This window comes from Astatotilapia calliptera, chromosome 3, assembly GCF_964374335.1.
Source record: "Astatotilapia calliptera chromosome 3, fAstCal68.1, whole genome shotgun sequence".
Lineage (NCBI taxonomy): Eukaryota > Metazoa > Chordata > Actinopteri > Cichliformes > Cichlidae > Astatotilapia > Astatotilapia calliptera.
Genome location: NC_137424.1, coordinates 83,982,087 through 84,002,726, shown reverse-complemented (window position 1 = coordinate 84,002,726; position 20,640 = coordinate 83,982,087). Strand labels below are relative to the sequence as shown.

The 20,640-nt window shown below is 42.4% G+C and overlaps 2 protein-coding genes across 2 annotated transcripts; one reads left to right on the top strand and one right to left on the bottom strand.

Moving 5' to 3' along the window:
* Positions 1 to 1,841: 1,841 nt before the first annotated feature.
* Positions 1,842 to 2,406, top strand: LOC145423582 (alpha-2-macroglobulin-like protein 1). The gene is made up of 2 exons (XM_080296241.1): positions 1,842 to 2,073; positions 2,144 to 2,406. Exons 1-2 carry the CDS (start codon positions 1,857 to 1,859, stop codon positions 2,404 to 2,406), a joined length of 480 nt encoding a protein of 159 aa, XP_080152367.1. The 5' UTR covers positions 1,842 to 1,856.
* Positions 2,407 to 17,332: 14,926 nt separating this feature from the next.
* Positions 17,333 to 18,816, bottom strand: LOC145426008 (uncharacterized). The gene is made up of 4 exons (XM_080299594.1): positions 18,622 to 18,816; positions 18,433 to 18,526; positions 17,653 to 18,009; positions 17,333 to 17,557 (listed from the first exon to the last, which is right to left on the bottom strand). Exons 1-4 carry the CDS (start codon positions 18,723 to 18,725, stop codon positions 17,348 to 17,350), a joined length of 765 nt encoding a protein of 254 aa, XP_080155720.1. The 5' UTR covers positions 18,726 to 18,816; the 3' UTR covers positions 17,333 to 17,347.
* Between the last annotated feature and the right edge of the window lie 1,824 nt (positions 18,817 to 20,640).

Below are 20,640 nucleotides of genomic sequence, written 5' to 3'. Positions count from 1 at the left end.
ACATTCAGCGGACTCCTCAGGATTTGCCTGACCCTCTGCAGGTACTTGGTGGTAGCAGCTTTCCCAGCAGCCTCTTTGTGGTTTCCATTTGCCTGTTGGATCTCCAAGTACTTGTAGCTGTCCTCTATGTCTGCAATGTTGCCTTCTAGTAGTTAGATTCCCTCAGTTCTGCCTACCTTTACTCTCTTTGTTGTCATCCGACTACATTTCTCCAGTCCGAACGATATTCCAATGTCGTTGCTGTATAGCCTGGTAGTGTGGATCAGTGAATCGATGTCTCGTTCACTCTTGGCATACAGCTTGATGTCATCCACGTACAGCAGATGGCTGACAGATGCTTCATTCCGTAGTCAGTATCCGTAGGGACAGAGCATCTCCTTGATAGATGATGATTGTGCTTTGGGCTTGAAGTTGGCCTCTAGTGTTATATTCCCATTGAGTTCTTGATGAAGGCTCTTAAAGTCCTGTTGATCTTGTACAGGTCTAGGCATTCCAGGATTCAGCTGTGGGGCATTAAGTCATAGACCCTCTTGTAATCAATCCAGGCAGTCTCGGCTGATTGTTACAAGTAGCTGGTGTTTTGCACCTCTGGTATTCTTGCCAATGAGTGGGGCACAGGAACATGTGTCTGTTCATCTTAGCCACTATGATGCCTGACAGGAGCTTCCATGTGGTACTGAGGCAGGTTATTGGTCAGTAGTTGGATGGGACCGATGGGACCAATCCCTTCAGGACTCTCTGCCCTACAGTTAGCCATTCATTCACATTTGCATAATGACTGAAACCAGCCCACTGAAGGAACAATGGGCTGGGAGGTCAGTTCCTTAATTGTAATTATGCATATTCTCATGACCATTGATCAACAACCACTGACCAAAACCCACTGATCAAAGACCACTGATCAAGGACCACTTATCAATGGCCATCAATACCATTCACAGAGAGTTGGGGAATGGCTGCAATCACAGCATTGTAAGATGGTGACAGATGTACCCTTATGCCCCCTCCTCGATTCAGAGATGGTCTTTCCTTTTTCACGTAAATGGCCTCCTTGACCCTACACCCAAACCAGCGTTCCTCCCTGTCCAGGATGTTACATCCTCATAATTGAAAGAGTGTCCACTAGCCTGTAGGTGTGAATAGACTGCAGAGTCCTGGCCTGACGAGGTAGCTCTTCTGTGTTGTGCTATCCTCTTAGCCAGAGGTTGTTCGATTTCCCCGATGTATAGATCCTGGCAATCCTCCTGGAACTTAACACCGTACACTATGTTACTCGGTTTGTGTCGGGGTGGACCAATTTTTGGCGCAGCATGTTTTGGGGTTTAAAAGCCACAGAGACACAGTGTTTAGAAAAAAATGTGCCTCAGCTGTTCTGATACTCCTGACACGTACGGGATCACTACAGGTTTTCACTTAGGCAGCAGTTGTCCTTCTCTCCTGGATCGGCTGGAGCTTAGGTTTACGGTACACATCAGCTTTTAAATGTCCTCCATTCCTGATGGAAATCTCACAGTCTAAGAAGACTAACCTGACACTTTTCATATCCTCCCTGGTGAATTTGATGTGTTGTTCCACCGAGTTAATGTGATCTGTGAATTGTGGAACGTCCTGAGAATTGATTTTCACCCAGGTGTCATCCACATACCTGAACTCTCACCAGCAAGGACTGGTATCACCACCCAACCTGTACAGTGTTTTTTCAATATGTTCTTTATATTGTAAATACTACTAGCAGATTGCTCCAGTCTTTGCTTGATCTGTACTTTCCTCTAATCGCTGTGTTTTCTATTATCACGCTGATGTTTTGAGTGACTGAATCAGGAACTCTGCCTCCTATTCTTCTCACACTGGCTTTAATGAAAGAAGGTTTCTGTTTGTCCATTGAAGTTCTTTGTTTTGATCTTTTAAAGGATCCTGTGATGATCCAGAGCCTGGCTTGTCTCAAGGAGTCTCTCAGTGACCTGAGCAACACCTACACTACAGCTCTGCTGGCCTATGTGTTCACTCTGGCAGGAGACGTGGAGACCCGAGCTCACCTTCTGCAGCACTTAGACACAGTTGCAGTGAGGGAAGGTGAGCCATCCTTTAGCAGGACATCATTCAGGCTTCATTAGCATCACTGTGACTGTTATTGTGTTTGTAGGAGGTTTCCTCTACTGGTCTCAGACAGCAGCAGAAACATCAGCCTCCCTGTCAGTGGAGATCAGTTCTTATGTGCTGTTGGCCAAACTCAGCGCCTCCCCGACTGCTGAGGATCTGGGATATGCCTCTGGTATTATCAGGTGGCTGACTGGGCAGCAGAACTATTACGGAGGCTTCTCCTCCACTCAGGTACGACACCACCCGAACAGCATGAAGCTCATCTTTGAGTACAGTCTTAGACAAAACCAGGGAAAGAAGAAATAATACTGAAGCTTTCAGTTTTCTATCAGATATGTACAACAGATTTGTTTTAGCCAGGGAGAGAAGTTTTTATTCTTTAGTTAGAATATGACATTTAAGTTTTGTCTAAAAATTCATTGTTTTTACAGAATAGCAATGTTACCTCAGACTTCTGTACACCTGATAGGTTTGTAGCTTGAACCTATCCGCTGGAACATTGAAGACAATATAATTACACAGCAAAGCAAGACACGATGTAGGCAAAGTTCTTCATGTTTCTTGTGCACGGGAGAAAACCGGACAGACGCCGTTCCTTCGCTTGACCCCAGTTGCTCTCGTCCGTTCCCCCGCAACATTGCTCTTTTATTGTGGTTACATGAATATGCATAGGTTCATTATCATACGACGTCTACATACACACAAAGAGTACCTTGTGTGTGTGTGTGTGTGTACGTGCGTATGTGTGTGCGTGTGTGTGCGTGAGTGCGTGTGATTTGTGTGAGGTCAAGATGTGACCCTGTGAAGACTCCCCAAAGCTGGTGCCAGGAGTCTAGCGGGTCCATCTGAACAAAAGGCTCTTATACTTAAAGAGATATATGTGTGTTTGCTGTACCATATACAGTGGGGCAAAAAAGTATTTAGTCAGCCACCGATTGTGCAAGTTCCACCACCTAAAATGAGTACAGAGGTCAGTAATTTGCACCAGAGGTACACTTCAACTGTGAGAGACAGAATGTGAAAAACAAATCCATGAATTCACATGGTAGGATTTGTAAAGAATTTATTCGTAAATCAGGGTGGAAAATAAGTATTTGGTCACCTCAAACATGGAAAATCTCTGGCTCTCACAGACCTGTAACGTCTTCTGTAAGACGCTTTTCTGTCCCCCACTCATTACCTGTATGAATGGCACCTGTTTGAACTCATCATCTGTATAAAAGACACCTGTCCACAGCCTCAAACAGTCAGACTCCAAACTCCGCCATGGCCAAGACCAAAGAGCTTTCGAAGGACACCAGGAAAAGTATTGTAGACCTGCACCAGACTGGGAAGAGTGAATCTACAATAGGCAAGCAGCTTGGTGTGAAGAAATCAACTGTGGGAGCAATCATGAGAAAATGGAAGACATACAAGACCACTGATAATCTCCCTCGATCTGGGGCTCCACGCAAGATCTCATCCCGTGGGGTCAAAATGATCATGAGAACGGTGAGCAAAGATCCCAGAACCACACGGGGGGACCTGGTGAATGACCTGCAGAGAGCTGGGACCAAAGTAACAAAGGTCACCATCAGTAACACACTACAACGGCAGGGAATCAAATCCCGCAGTGCCAGACGTGTTCCGCTGCTGAAGCCAGTGCATGTCCAGGCCCGTCTGAAGTTTGCCAGAGAGCACATGGATGATACAGCAGAGGATTGGGAGAATGTCATGTGGTCAGATGAAACCAAAGTAGAACTTTTTGGTATAAACTCAACTCGTCGTGTTCGGAGGACGAAGAATACTGAGTTGCATCCCAAGAACACCATACCTACTGTGAAGCATGGGGGTGGAAACATCATGCTATGGGGCTGTTTTCCTGCCAAGGGGACAGGACGACTGATCCGTGTTAAGGACAGAATGAATGGGGCCATGTATCGTGAGATTTTGAGCCAAAAGCTCCTTCCATCAGTGAGAACTTTGAAGATGAAACGAGGCTGGGTCTTCCAACATGACAATGATCCAAAACACACCGCCCGGGCAACAAAGGAGTGGCTCCGTAAGAAGCATTTGAAAGTCCTGGAGTGGCCTAGCCAGTCTCCAGACCTCAACCCCATAGAAAATCTGTGGCGGGAGTTGAAAGTCCGTGTTGCTCGGCGACAGCCCCAAAACATCACTGCTCTCGAGAAGATCTGCATGGAGGAATGGGCCAAAATACCAGCTACTGTGTGTGCAAACCTGGTAAAGACCTATAGTAAACGTTTGACCTCTGTTATTGCCAACAAAGGTTATGTTACAAAGTATTGAGTTGTATTTTTGTTATTGACCAAATACTTATTTTCCACCCTGATTTACGAATAAATTCTTTACAAATCCTACCATGTGAATTCATGGATTTTTTTTTCACATTCTGTCTCTCACAGTTGAAGTGTACCTCTGGTGCAAATTACTGACCTCTGTCATCATTTTAAGTGGGGGAACTTGCACAATCAGTGGCTGACTAAATACTTTTTTGCCCCACTGTAGGTGATCATACGATTGTTGGGTTTTTCCTCTAGGTATTATTGTCGGGTCTTGATGCGACTGTCGCTGTGAGTTGGCGCTGTATAAATAAGTTGAATTAAAAATCGAATTATTACCGCAGAGGTTTTCGACCTTCGTAACACACAGTTATTACTGCTTCTAGGGGATGCCTTCTTTGAAGATCTGCTAGGCCCTGGAGCCACCGCCAGTTCTCTTCAAGGCCTTCCCCAAACCGCAGCTCAGTTCACATCCAAGCCATTCACCTTTCTGTACTTAAACGCTGCCAAACCTAAAATAAGGACGTGGGCGCAGCTAGTGAATATACTGCTGCATGGGCTGGGCTGTAGTTACATTGCAAGGTTTAAAAACTGAGGTTTAAAATGAACAGTGGTAATAAAAACCAAGAGTGGCCGACAGTGATCACTGACTGTTTTTATGGCGTTGTCGAGTTTAAATAGAACAAGACGCAAAGTAATAAAATTAATTAAAATTAATAAAACATGTTAAAAACACAACAGCATTAATAAACGCTGAGTCGTTTGGAACCGGAAGCAGAGTTTGTACGTCATTACTTAAAGACTGGATACAGGGTCGTGTTTGAGTCAGAGCAAGTGGTGGGAACAGTCAGGGACTAACAAACAGTCATTATAACTCATGAGAGTTATAGCAGACAAATCAACAATTCACCTCTTCCAACGAATGGCTAATGAATATTATGCGACAACAGTCCACATCAGTGTCTACTATTTACTGTCATAGCCAAGTGGCTAACAAAGGTAAACAGACATTTTCCCAATCCCTACTAGTGAATGTTATCTTGTTTCAGGATCCATGTCGTACAATGTACCTGCCATTAACCAATGACTCATCTGCTTACCGGGATCTGCTGCTTATTTCTCGTCTTCTTTTCTCTTTTTTTTTCTAAACTGAGGACCTGATGGTCCCCTAACCCTTCAGACACTTCAGGAAAAATAATTATAACATAATTGGCTTGGACTGACAACATTATGGATGAAATGTGCACTATTTAGAAGCAGCCCGCCCCCTCCCCTTTCTACAGGTAGTGTGTGAAACTTCAGCACAGCAGCAGCAGACGCACCGAGGGCCCTTGCGCTCACTTTTCCCGTATATGTGTGTGATAGAATTTAGAAAACACATCGGTGCAAATTCTAAGTATATATCATGACATGTTCACGTTAATGTTGTCAACAACGATTGACGCAATTAAAATTTTTAACACAATCAACCCATCTGGAGCGCAGAATGGACAAACTGCTCAAAATGCGTTGACAAAGACATTTCAGGGATTTTGAGTCATTCTGTGCTCCAACTAGATTAATTGCATTAATTGCACCAAGCAGCAGGCGCACCTCATAAATGGAGGGCAACCTTACTCCATGCAAATGGGCAATAGAAAACCAATCGGTGCCTATGCCATCCCCAAAATGCATTTGCACGATGTTGGGGCAGCATGGGTGCGAGCAACTTTTTTTTGCCGATCCCATGATGCCTGGGCAACCGCCCATGTCGCCTATATAAAAAACTGACACTGTTTACAGAATAAATGTTTTGCCTTTACTTTTATGGTATTTGTGTCAACTCCTGCAAATATATGGCACTTCATGCTTAACACTGAAATGAAATTTTATTGCAAAATTACAGCTAGATTGGACAGTGGACTTGTACTTATTAAGCACCACAACTGTCAGATACACATAAGCAGTGTTGGTCAAGTTACTAATGGTAATTAGCAGTCATGTCAGTGGGAGGATCCGGGGGTTTCTCTGTGAATGTCACATTCCTGTGGCAGCGTGTTCAGTGTTCGCTCAGATTGAAGTTTACTTTTTCGCTGTAGAAAGAAGTTTTCTTGAGTGTACAGTGGACTCTAATGTTTTTGTCAATTTTTATAGAATCAAACTCAAAGTAATGTGAGTACTTCCAATCTCTAAACGCTGCATGGTCCTACTCTCTCCCACACTCGATATATTATCCATTGTTGATCTGCACATGTCTGTTACCATGGACGTCAAACTTGTACGTCATTGTCATGAGACACTCTCAAAAAAAAACCACGGTTTAGTAATGCAGTAACGCAGCGTGGGAAAGTAACTGTAATCTAATTACTTTTTTGCAATCATGATCCCTTACATTACTCATTACTTGAAAAAAGTAATCAGATTACTTGTAACACGTTACTGCCTATCTCTGCACCTAAGTATGTCATTGTTTTAATCCAGAGTTACTCATAAAAGGTTATGCATTTGTGCCTAAGAAATGCTCCAGCTCCTCATATAAGTGAGGTAACACAGTAATACTTCAGTCTTTCATGGGTTCAGTGCTGTTAACTGTTTTTGAACAAACTTTATTTTCTGCATTTGTTAACAAGTATTAACAAACTGTATTAACATTTATGGATTAACACATCTGTATGTGTGTAAAGCATGCCCCCCCTGCCCCCCGCCCACAGCCGGAACAAACAAAAACCCTTTTCCCGTAAAGGCAAATCAAAGAAGGCAAATAGAATAACATGGGGTAATACTGCTGGGTCCAGAGGGTCAGAGATAATGACTCATTCTCAGCAATGTTACAGTTTAAAAACCAGACTAGAAATCCCTCCACACTCAGCAGTGTGACTGTCACTGCTGTTATTTCAGTGGGCTGAAGTTTGATCTGTGTTGTTTACCAAAGTGCAACAAAAGCTGTTTAACATGTTTCATTTTGAATTCTTACAGAAACATTGTGATTTTTGTCTTTTAAGCGTGTATAGCAGTCTGTGACATCACTGATGAATCCATCCGTTGTGTTTGAGCCTGTTATCACCCCACAAACGTTTGTTTAGTCTTTCCCGAGAAATAAGGTCAAAAACATGGCAGTCAGACATCCCACGCTGGCTACAGGGAGTTACACCTACTGTAGCTCCCAGTGATTTTAGAAAATGTCAGTAGTTACAGACTACAGGGGTGTATCCCAGCACTGGTGTTAAGACAAACATGGACACATACCAACCCGTTCTCACTCCCGACGCGTAAAATAATGACGATTTGTCACGTCCCTTAACTTCTCATGCTGACGCATAAGGTACCCTTCCACGTTTTTATGTGACGCTGTGGGTTGTCAATTCATTCCAATATGAACCCGCTCGCGGCGATCAGAGACGCTTCGAGCAGAGGCTCCAGCCATCCATTTACTCCAATAATAACCCCGTCACGGCGAAACATGAGGCTGTGAAGCACAATCTAACTGGAGAACCGGGGACCCTCTCCGCCAACGGGTTTTTCTCCCTAATTTAATGCTTTCTTTTAATGACATCGTTAACATTTCTCAACAAAAACACGTGAAAGTATCACTGATAATTCAACAATAAAATTGCTTCATGTTGTGGCCATCACACAGTGTTTTCCAAACTGATTCACGATCTGAAAGTGCGCAGATTTAACGTACATAATCCTTTGTTAGGTTTATTATTTTCATTTCACACGTAAAACACATTTATAGATTCATTCACCACTCCTGTTAGTTTTGGATGCGCTCGGCTCCAACCAATCAGACCAATTTACGCAGACGCACTAATCCCGTAACTGCACACTACCCATAATCCTCAACCGCCGTCGCTATGGAAATGAAGATAACAACAGCTTGGTGCTACCCGTTATTCCTTTATTTACTCTAAAATAATAACCAGCGATAATACGAAATTAAACTGGCCCAGTGTTTAATTATGTAATTAAAAATTGCAAATTTTAATATTTTATTTTTTACAAATTGCAATATTTATCTACAGCGCGCCTTTAGCGACACGTCAACAGATCTTAAGCAAGGCGATTGGATGGTTTTTACTGCAATGCATCTTGGGAGTCGTAGTAAATGTATCTTTCAACTCACGGTCCTGCAGCGAAGTTTTCGACTGGACACGAGGCAGATCCTAGCTAGGTAAGTTGTGATAAACTGTGGGTAATTTGCATGTTCACTGAAATATTAATTTCAGTGATATTAAACTGATATTAAACTTGAAATGTTTTCACAGAGCAGTCTGTGTACCAAGAGAACTACTTCTGCAAAAGTTTATTTAATTTTTTTTGTGATGTATTCTCATGTGTAAGACACTTGCTTGGCCACCCAGCTAATGTTAGTACTGCTCTATTTTAGCAATGTATCTTTTCTGTAATCAATTCAGGTTTTTTTTAACCCTATTCACGTAATTAACTCAATATTAACGACTTTAATCTCGTAATTGATTTTTTTTTCTTATAAATATGGTGTAATACTGCCTCGTAATATAAGTTATTTCTTTGGTCATAAATTATTTTTGTAATCGTTTCACCAAAACAGACCTGAAATAATCCCTACATGTTCCATTTTCATTTGCAGAAATGACAAAGCCAAAAACCAAACCATGCCCTTCCTGTCAGGCCCCAAACACCTGCAACAGGAAGACATGCAGTGGATGCCTGGGCAGCCTGAACGTAAAGGAGGGATTGAAAAAAAAACAAGAACAGTTTAAAAACAGTAACTGGGCTGCCTCTGTTAAAAACAACAGAAATGCGAGCAGGGTGGTTAATTCAGCCCAGTTGTCAGTAAGTTTAAATGTTCTGATCTAATAAGTGGTTGGTCTGGTAGACAATTCTTTATTAATCACAGTTGTCAATGTTTTCTTGTATATCATGAAGTAAGAAACTAACAAGACATGTATATACACATAAAATATTAATTTATAAAAGAGCATAAATAAAAAAGTTATTCACATCAGAATAACATCATCACACTAAAGACATCCAACTAGAAAAAACTTGTTAAAAACTATTTTTATTTAAGCTACTTCTGATTTTTAATTTAATCGGCTATTAACTGAGAGACAAAACATTTCAAGATGGATTTTATCATACATTTACAGGTTTGGTCACCATAAATACTTTTTAACTATCGACAACAATAAAACAACAAAGATGTGAAACTTAAAGGTTTGTTATACATCCGTTTGCTTACATGAAAGACTGGCTGCATGTTTTTCTTTGTTGTTCTTGCAGGTTTCAAAGCTACACGCCCTGGGCTACCAACCAATTCTGTTTCTTGGACAGTTTGACCGTAAGGGCCGTATAGTAGGGGACGTGATCACTCAGATCGAACCAGCGGAAGGTGCTGCACGTGACATCCTCATGAAGATGAGGAAGCTTTATGAACACCTTCTGAGAAGTAAGATGTGCTTTGTCCATTATCTGTAACCAGGTGTCCTTATCAGGTAGCCTATCCTAGCTGTCTTTGGGTGATACTCATGGTACACCCTAGATAAGAAGGCAGATCATCACGGGGTACATAGAGACAAACAAGATGGTGAGGATGAGGATAGTTAACAGTCACCAGCTATTCTATTCTACTCTACTCTATTCTGTTCTATTCTATTATTCAGCCAAGGTTCAGACCAGTAACCTTCTTGCTGTGAGGTGACAGCTGCCCTACATGTCCTGTTGCTAACATGAAAATAGTGTTATATCTGCCTTATTACCTCCCCATGTGTCGGTCACATCACCAAAGCTAGCCATACTGAACCTCTGGTGTTACCCACCTGAACAATTTTGTATGTGTGTGTGTGTATAGTATGGTCTTTCACACTCATGTATATACAAATGTAATTTTAAAAATCTTCACAAAAACCAGACCTGATAATTCTCTTCGAGACTTTCTAGTATAACAAATGTTATAATGTTACCAATATGAACACCAAGATTCTTAAATAACTTATATACTTCTTAAGAGGTTACCTGATTACCTCCCTGAGGTAGTTAGCATCACCATTGTACAAAACTCCTAAGTCACACTAGCTTGAAGTGTCAAATGTTATGCACTACAAAGTCAGGAAAGTAGTGTCATCAGAGGAAAAAGTCATTATCTATCTGGATTTATAGTCACACTCATTAATTTATTAATGCACAATGTAGAAAAGCACTACAGATGTCACACTACCCTAGAGGGCACTTGTACTGAATGATTTGGGTCAGTGAGTGTGTGAGATGACTTATTTGATGCCAATATTTACCAGTTGTATCTTTAGTAAAAACTTAACTGAAAACATGCAAATCACTACTTATTATGTGTTTATGTGTACTGTACATTTTTTCAACCCATTTTAATGAATGTTTAATATTTAAAATTTTTCAGAATTACAAGCTTCACCTCCTGCTAAAAGTTCTCCACCAGCAGCTGGACCATCCTCTGCTGACAGTGTCGATGCTGGACCAGTCCCAGACCCAGAGGCTCTAAACGAGGAATTTATTCTTCATTTAGAGCCTGAACCAACATCTTCCCTCTGTCAGCCTCCTGCATCCTCCTCTCCATCTCTGCTTCCTCCTGCATCCTCCTCTCCATCTCTGCTTCCTCCTGCATCCTCCTCTCCATCTCTGCTTCCTCCTGCATCCTCCTCTTCATCTCTGCTTTCTCCTGCATCCTCCTCTCCATCTCTGCTTCCTCCTGCATCCTCCTCTCCATCTCTGCTTCCTCCTGCATCCTCCTCTCCATCTCTGCTTCCTCCTGCATCCTCCTCTCCATCTCTGCTTCCTCATGCATCCTCCTCTCCATCTCTGCTTCCTCCTGCATCCTCCTCTTCATCTCTGCTTCCTCCTGCATATTCCTCTCCATCTCTGCTTCCTCCTGCATCCTCCTCTTCATCTCTGCTTCCTCCTGCATCCTCCTCTCCATCTCTGCTTCCTCCTGCATCCTCCTCTCCATCTCTGCTTCCTCCTGCATCCTCCTCTCCATCTCTGCTTCCTCCTGCATCCTCCTCTCCATCTCTGCTTCCTCCTGCATCCTCCTCTTCATCTCTGCTTCCTCCTGCATCCTCCTTTTCATCTCTGCTTCCTCCTGCACATTCCTCTCTGTCTCTGCTTCCTCCTGCATCATCCTCTTCATCTCTGCTTCCTCCTGCATCCTCCTCTTCATCTCTGCTTCCTCCTGCATCCTCCTCTTCATCTCTGCTTTCTCCTGCATCCTCCTCTCCATCTCCACATCCTGCATCTCCCTCAATTTCTACGGTGTACACCTCAGATGTCCCAAACAAAAAAAGGACAAGGAAAGGTTAGATGTTATGGTATTGTAAATGTACGAAACACATGACAGGTTCGTTAAGTTTGTTAAGATTTCTTTTTCTTAATTTTTGCATTTTTTCCAGTTTTACAGAACTCATGTAAATATTTCATTTGTTATTTTTCAGAATGCCGAAAACACCGCACACAGAAGATTTTCAAATATGAAGAGATAGTAGACAGGAGAGTTTTAAATGTAAGTAATTTAGCCTGCTGTTGTGCAGATTTGTTTGCATCTTTGGACTTCCCGGATTTGAACTGTGCTTGACTGAATATCCATAAGCTTTTGTATTTGATGAATCTACACTAATTCAGCCACTGAGTCAGGATTTCACTCCAAATAGGACATTAAATAAGAACAGACCACCTGATACGACCTGGTCGTGCTGCCTTCCTGATGTTTACGTTCTTTAAAGTCCTCCTGACATCGTGCTCAGAAGGAGTGATTGATGTGGAGGTGCTCCTTCCCATTCAGTAACATCTGCTTCAGTTAGTTTTGCTTGTGAGCCACAATGTAAGCAGTGTTGTTTTGCTGACATGCACTCGATGCTGGCAGCACAAGCATTGTAGTGGTTCTTATGTTTTTGTAAACTAATTGTATAATATATTGAGCCATTCAATAGTACACAAATGTTTATAAGCTCCTTTTTGTATGCAACTTGCATGTCTTTAATTGTTTGTTTATATCATGTTTTTCAGGAAAAAGAAGAAGTTAAAGTCAAGTGGAAGCCTTGCTCAACATGGTATGTAGTAACAACTTTGTTGGACGGGAACAGACATTCATACTGTTGATAAATAGTTATCAACTCAATTTGAATTCATGTATTTGGACTAAAGTAAATTGTCTTCTTCTGTGAGGAGCTTGATAGCTGTCCACCTCCAAAGTCCATTATGAGTTTTGGAGGTGGACATGGTCAACACTTTTAAGAGTAGGCATAAGACTTTACTTATTTATAGAGCTTATAGTTAGGGCTGGTTCAGCTCAGCCCTTAGTTATGCTGTAATAGGACCAGACTGCTGGGGGTTAGTGTCCCCCCCCTCTCTCTCTGTCTCTTTCAGGGTTATGCAGGCTCAGTATTGGTTGAAGATGCAGTCACGTCTCCTTTTACTGAAAACTCTCCCCCATCACCATCTGTAAACATACATGTCTCAGTAATGCAGTTCATGCATGTTACTAACTAAACTTCTTCCCTGGAGTTTCTGTGCTCTCTCATCCAGCAGGTTCCAATGGATCGTGGCTGCTGCTGTGGTCCTGCTTGACATCTACTACATATATTAATACTCTCTGACTTGATTTGATTAATTTATATTACAATGAAGGCGTATAAAGCATGACATGAATATAGAAGATATTTCATCCTAAAAAATTGTCATATGTCACAACCTAAATTGTCCTATTTTGTGTGTGTGGTTGTTGTTTGTTGTGTTGTTCTCCTGACAGTGGCAAAGTGTGGGATGACATATGGGAACCTGCGCAGTTTTACACACAGTAAACCAGGCACCACAGGTCGCAGAGATCGCACAGTTCACAGCTTGTAGTTCAGCATAAAAGTTCAAAATAAAATATTTACTATACATTTCAACCAGTGTCAGTCTCTGTTTCACTCTCTAATTGTGGCTTAAGTACCTAACACATACATGAATCTGATCGATCAATAATATCTTCCCTGCACTCGACATCTCATAGTTTTACAGCAAATGCTGATTTTCAAAACATTCTAGAGGAAAACATAAAATAATCTGAACAGTGATTGTGGATGATGATGGAGGCTTCAATGGATTATTCTGTTTCAATCAATAGGTTCGTATCTATGACAATAATTTGATAAGTTTAACAGGTTGGTTTAGGCCTGGCAAAAAAGCAAATATTCACAAACTTTTGTTTTTGAAGAATGTCTATCTTTTTTGGGATGAAGCTATCTGGCAAAACGAGACAACCCTTTTAACCTCATCTGTATGTCTATCGTGTGGCTATGATACTGGATTTTGGTTTGATGCATATGCAGGTTACAGCTGGGGAATGGCAGTATGTTGTGGATTGATTTGGCATGTTCAACCACTGTTACACCAAACTCTCTCACTTATAACATGATAAAGGCCTCTTACTCAGTGTCATGGATTTTCTATACTTTTGGGGACACAGGGCCAAAGTCTGAGGCAATAAGTCAGATCAAAGAAGGCAATGATTCTAAAATGGGAGTTTACTTATGTCATTATATATATCCAGGAATATGTGCCTGAGGATAGTTGTCATGAAATCAATATTAAATCAAAGTATTCCTTAATGACCACAGCTGACACGAGTTCTCCATAGCTGCCTGCTGTCTCAGGATCTGTCTCCAAAAAGGACCAGGGAGCGCTAACATGTTATGTTCTAAACTGATGAAGAAAATGCACATTAAACATAGTATAAACTTACTGAGTGATGTAATGTCAAGAGGATTCCTTTAGCTCCTATTGGGTTGGTTCCTTGATCAATGCAATACAGAATCATTAATCTGGTTTTATGTAATGTCCTCAAAACATGTCAAAATGAGGCTCACTAGTCTGTGTGGCCTCCACATGCCTGTATGACCTCCTTACAACACCTGGGCATGCTCCTGATGAAGTGGCAGATGCTCTCCTGATGGATCTCCTCCCAGACTCCAGGACTAAAGCATCTGCCCACTCCTGGACATTTTGTGGTGCAGTTGGTGGATGGAGCGAGACATGATGTCCCAGATGTCCTCAATTGGATTCAGGTCTGGGGAATGGGCGGGCCAGTCCACAGCATCAATGCCTTCGTCTTGCAGGAACTGCTGACACACTCCAGCCACATGAGGTCTAGGATTGTCTTGCATTAGGAGGAACCCAGGGCCAACCGCACCAGCATATGGTCTCACAAGGGGTCTGAGGATCTCATCTCAGTACCTAATGGCAGTCAGGCTACCTCTGCCGAACACATGGAGGGCTGTGCAGCTCCCCAAAGAAATGCCACCCCACACCAAAACTGACCCACTGCCAAACTCATGCTGGAGGATGTTGCAGGAAGCAGAAGGTTCTCCACGGTGTCTCCAGACTGTCACAAGTGCTCAGTGTGAACCTGCTTTCATCTGTGAGGAGCACAGGGCGCCAGTGGCAAAGTTGCCAATCTTTGTGTTGTCTGGCAAATGCCAAACATCCGGCACGGTGTTGAGCTGTAAGCACAACCCCACCTGTGGACGTCGGGCCCTCATACCACCCTCATGGAGTCCATTTATGAACGTTTGAGCAGACGTGCACATTTGTGGCCTGCTGGAGGTCATTTTGCACAGCTCTGGCCTTTCTTTCCTACCCCACAGTACCTTCCCTTACCATTTGTTTCCTACTCTTTTACTTCTTCTTTGATGACGGTTGTCTTTCTAGATAAGCAATTTCATTTGCTCTGGGGCGAGTCAATGGCTCGGGTGCATTCTGGGACTGTCAGTTCACCAGTGTGCTGGCATGCTTCTTAACAAACACACCACTACAGCAAACATCTATTGTAATTGTTGATTTCTTCGACAAAACACTGAACAAAAAATTTACTTGTGAGTGTGCTGCCTGGTGCTTTTAAATTTTGTGATAATTTGAGCAGCCCAGAAAGCATCCCATGAATTAAATTATGTTATCGTATCTGAACATGTACACTAGTCATTAAATTAGATGGGAAATAATGATTCAGGGTAAACAACTGCACCAAGGAAATTCCATTTTTCTTCTCAAAATGTAAAATGTCTGTTGAAAAATCACATTGAACAGAGATGTGATTAACTTTTTATTTTACCAAACATAACATCAATGATGACACAATCACTCTTCATCAGAAGTGCTCAAATCACTCTCAGTGGCATCGTCTGGAATGTCCTCCTCCTCCTCAGAGTCCATTTCCAGGAGTGGTTGGTGGCTGAGGATTCTCTTGTACACGTCCTTTACTTTGAGCATTTCAGCTTTCAGTTCACTTTGTTTTTTTAAAACCAGGCTACAGAGTCCCTTCTGTGCATCCTCTGACATGCCAACAAAGGAGGCTGTAAAAAGAACAAAACAAATAAATATGAGAAAAGTAAAAAAAACAAAAACAAAAAACCTCACCTCATAAACACAAGGAATTAGGATGCTGTAATTAAACATTTTTTTAAAAGGGAGAAGGCAGTGTTAGCTAGCAATCTAGATATAGGTAAAAGATCCAGTAAGACTTTAGCATCTGCTCTTATTTTCAATCGATTCATCAAAAAATTAATAAATAAATAAAGTGCTTACAGTGTGAGGAGATTGTCCCCAACACCACAGAACGCATTCGCAACACTGTCCAGTGATGCCGCATCTCCCTGCAAAGGATCATCTCCTCCTCTCTCAGGCGCCTCACAGCCATCACCTTCTCAAAGACCTTTCTCTTTGTCCGGAGGTCAGCAGCAGCTACAGTTTAACAACATCAGATGGGAAAACATAGCAGCATATTAGGATTCAAGAACAAAACATTCAACTACTGCTCAGATACTGGGAGTTTGTTTAAAAAGAATATTTATAAATCAAGAGCTTACGTTCACTTGTGCTCTGCCAGGGCCAAACGTCGGTCTGCACGAGGGCATCACTGGATACGATTTGCTTTGTTGGTTCAGCGAGCTTGTTGTAGTCGTCAACAGCAGCCGCCAAGCGTTTCTTCTCAACTAAGATGACCTTGCGAATTCTGTGTCGCCTCTTGTTGCTATCTGTAAATAATCATAAAAAATTCACACCTTCACATAATGTATATAGTTTCATTTTAATCTACACTCATCAATTTGTTTGCTAGAACAAATCACATCCAGCTTAAACAAACCTGGATCTGATTTTATTCTGTTTACAAAGTAGCTGCACAAGCTGTGCAAACTAAGTATCAAACGGTCCGTTTCAAAGAAACTGGGACGTACCATTTTGTCTGTAAAGACTTTGTGTTCGCACTCTGATGATGACGACAAGCTCCTCTATTCGTGCCTGCAACGCTCCAAGGCTGCCATCAGTTTGATCACTTTCTAAGTGAGAGGAATATTAATCAGAATACAGGATGAGTAACAGTCACCAAACTACAGTGGACTCTGTGATCACTGACTTGATGACATTCATTATAAGACATCTGGAGCCTTCATGTGCTGTTATCTCATGATAATCATGAGATAACAAGTATGTTGGTGTTCAGGTTTATAAAACCAACTAGTACGACATCATTTCAACCCAGGTTCTATCCAATTTGATGAAACGCAACAACTCTGCCATAAATTTGCTTTTACAAGGCTTATTTTTCATTGTTTGTTGACACTGTCAGAAAGATCTTAACTCTAAGTTCTTTAATGAGGCCATGGTGGGTCCTGTTGTTATATACGAGTGCATTATATTGAGACTCACCTTCAGCCCATTTCTGCACATCGGCCACCCATTGCTGCAGTGTGTCGTCATCCACACCCAGCTCATTTCTGGTGGCATTCAGGCTCTCCACTTGTTCTCTAAGGATCCTTATGATCTAAGAATGCATTCATAATTGTCATTCATATTGACATTAAAAGAGTACTGGTGTTTTCCCCCCATTACCACACACATTAAAATGGGTGTTGAAAAAATGACCTTTAGATATCGCTGGCTCAAAGTGCGGCCCAGTTGTTCCACTTTCCTTTTGTTCCACCCCAAAGCCAGGAGGGTCAGCATGTCTGTTCGCCCTGCATTTCAGTTAGTATACAAATAAGAATTAATGAGCAGGAGACTGAGTGGAATCTCAGATATGGACACATACCTGCTTTAGACATGTACTTCGTTGTGATGGCCGCCCTAGACAGGAAACTGTTTACTTGTTCCACCTCTTCTCCAACTGTTGAACCGGCCCCATCCTGAAACGCACCTCCCCATTTGATCTATAGAAAGGAGGTCACAATACATGACTGCTGAATTCATTCAACCTTATAACAAAATGTCTCAAACTAATCCAAAACTACAAGCTGCAGTATACCTCGCATTTCCAAGTGTGAGCCTTTGCATGCATGACGGAGAGAAAAGGACGCATTGACAAGAGGTTCCTCAGCTCAGGGCACTGCTGAGCCACCTTGGTTAAATAGGGGAAATATTTACAGGCCACATCGGAGCAAAGGAACGTAATATGTCCTGGGACGCTAGCTGCCAACTTCCTCTGGAGAAAAAGGGGGTAAGCAAAGATCTCCCCTCGAAACATGTTCAATGCAGCTAAGAGGACTCCGTGGCGACAAACAGCTATTTCCATGCCCTCTTCATCCAACTTCCCAGTGGACTTTTTGGACGACTCCTTTGCTGCAGTCCAAGATGAAGATCCGCACAACCCTTTCCCCGGGACCTATACACTCAAAGATTTTAACATAAAAGACATGGCATGATTAAGCCCTATCAGGGACAAACTCTTTAAAACAAATGCATAACAATTAGCTGAATTAGCCTTAAGTCACACGAGACCTCATATCTCCCCAGGACAGCACTGATAACACAAACTAAAAATCATGTTGTTTTTTTTAAATACACATGGTGACAAAATTAAGTACACATTAAGATAAAGTAAAGTAAATAGTATTACGACAACACCAAGAGAAAAATAAAAAAAAATATCGACCCATCCATATATGTCTACACACACACACACACACACACACACACACACACACACGCACGCACACACACGTATGTGTATATGGTTACGGCATTAACATCATTTTAACAAGATTAACGCTAACAGCACTAATATATATATATATGTGTATCTTACATGATTTGTGTGTCTCTGGATGTATTTCACAAACTCAGCAACTTCCTCATCTTTTTCAATGAAGACACCTTCAAAGTTCCCCTGCTCTGAAGTGCTGAACGAACACAGTGACAGTTGTTTGAAAAGAAACATTAAAATACATTTTTCTACAAATCCATATTTGATTTATGTACACAATGCATAACGTACCTTGCATTAGACTGAAAGCGATAAAGCTTGCGGTTTCCATCAACTGAGACGGCGAGCATGTCTGGAGTGCAGGCAGGGCAGCTAAAGCATGGCTCCTTGCACATCCTGTCCACCTCAAACTTTACAGCACTCCACTCCAAGAAACTTTTACTGAAGGCATCAGCTGATATTCGGCCATTCTTTTACATAGAGGACATACAACAGAATATTCAAGGACAGTCATCATAAACATTGATTTGCACAATTTCCTTAAACTTAGCAAATTTAGAAACCCACCCTTCCAAAATGGGCTGTTCGTTCATCCAGCATTTTGACAAATGCGTTAAGTGACATCCCTGGTGCAGCCTTCTTAATGTCATAGAAAGACATCCATTGAAAACAGGGTGCAGAAATTTAAGGTGCCAGGCCAATATCCACTACCCAGGATGTCCTTAACTGAGGGGGACCACATTAGGCCACAGCTGGTGCAGCTCACCACTGGCAGTGCAAGGTTATAACGGCCTTTAGAAAGGATAAGGATAAATTCAGTCATGGCTCAAAGCATTCATTTTTTTCATGTTGTTTTCAAATCGGTCTGGTAAATCCAAATGACCTTTGACAGGTGCCCACATATACTGCGGGCCGAGGGTAATTAAAACCAAGATAGCAATGCACAATTTGCAATAAAACCTCCAAACACATCTATTGTGTATGTAGTGTGTGACAAAAGGGCAACTTACCATTTATGCTTACAAGAGCCACAATTGCGCCGGGTGAAACCTCAACGTTACCTGCTGGGCAGTCACACACATGGTCTGGCCTTTGCACAGGCAACAGCCCAACTAACATTAAAACACACAATATATATAAAAAGAATTAGAAATTAACTGATACACAATAAATATACAATAACAGCACCCACTCATACTCATACATAGCAAGAAATGCATAAGACTTAAAAACCGTACCTATTGGCTTGTGAAACTCTGATGAAGGCTGCAAAAACCCTCCTGTTACTGCCTCTCTGTTGTGCAGGACAAATCAGAATCAGAATCAGAATCAGAATCAGAATCAGAATGGGTTTATTGCCAGATGTTGAGGTTTACAACATTAGGAATTTGCTGCGGTGCTTCAGTGCGAACAATAAGAATTAAAGTGCTATGTAGAAAGAAAGATATGTGCATGAGATATACATTAGATATATACATGAGAATAAGAATTAAGAGTGCTACGTAGAAGGATATATACATGAGTGCAGGTGGTGATCAGTGCCAGACATGAAATGATGCAGTGACACAGCGTAGGGTCATGTGTGAGTGGCGGGGACAGTCATACGGTTATTGTTCATGTGTCCAACAGCAGAGGGGAAGAAACTGTTCTTGTGGCGAGAGGTTCTGGTGCGAATGGACCGGAGCCTCCTGCCTGAGGGGAGCAGGTCAAACAGACTGTGTCCAGGGTGGGAAGGGTCAGCTGAGATCCGGGCTGCACGCCGCAATGACCTGGAGGTGTACAGGTCCTGCAGAGATGGGAGTCTGCAGCCAATCACCTTCTCAGCAGAGCGCACAACACGCTGCAGTCTCTGTTTGTCCCTGACAGTGGCTCCAGCGTACCACACGGTGATGGAGGAGGTGAGGATGGACTCGATGATTGCGGTGTAGAATTGCATCATCGTCCGTGTTGGCAGGTTGAATTTCTTCAGCTGCCTCAGGAAGTACATCCTCTGCTGGGCTTTCTTGATGACGGAGGTGATGGTGGGCTCCCACTTCAGGTCCTGGGTGATGGTGGTACCCAGGAAGCGGAATGAGTCCACAGAGGTGATGGGGGTGTCAGTCAGGATGATGGGGGGGAGTGGGGCTGTGTGCTTCCTGAAGTCCACAATAATCTCCACTGTCTTCTGGGCATTCAGCACCAGGTTGTTGTGGCTGCACCAGGACACCAGACGTTCAACCTCCCTCCTGTAGGCAGACTCGTCCCCGTCCGAGATGAGTCCAATAACGGTGGTGTCATCTGCAAACTTGATTAGCTTGACAGACTGGTGGG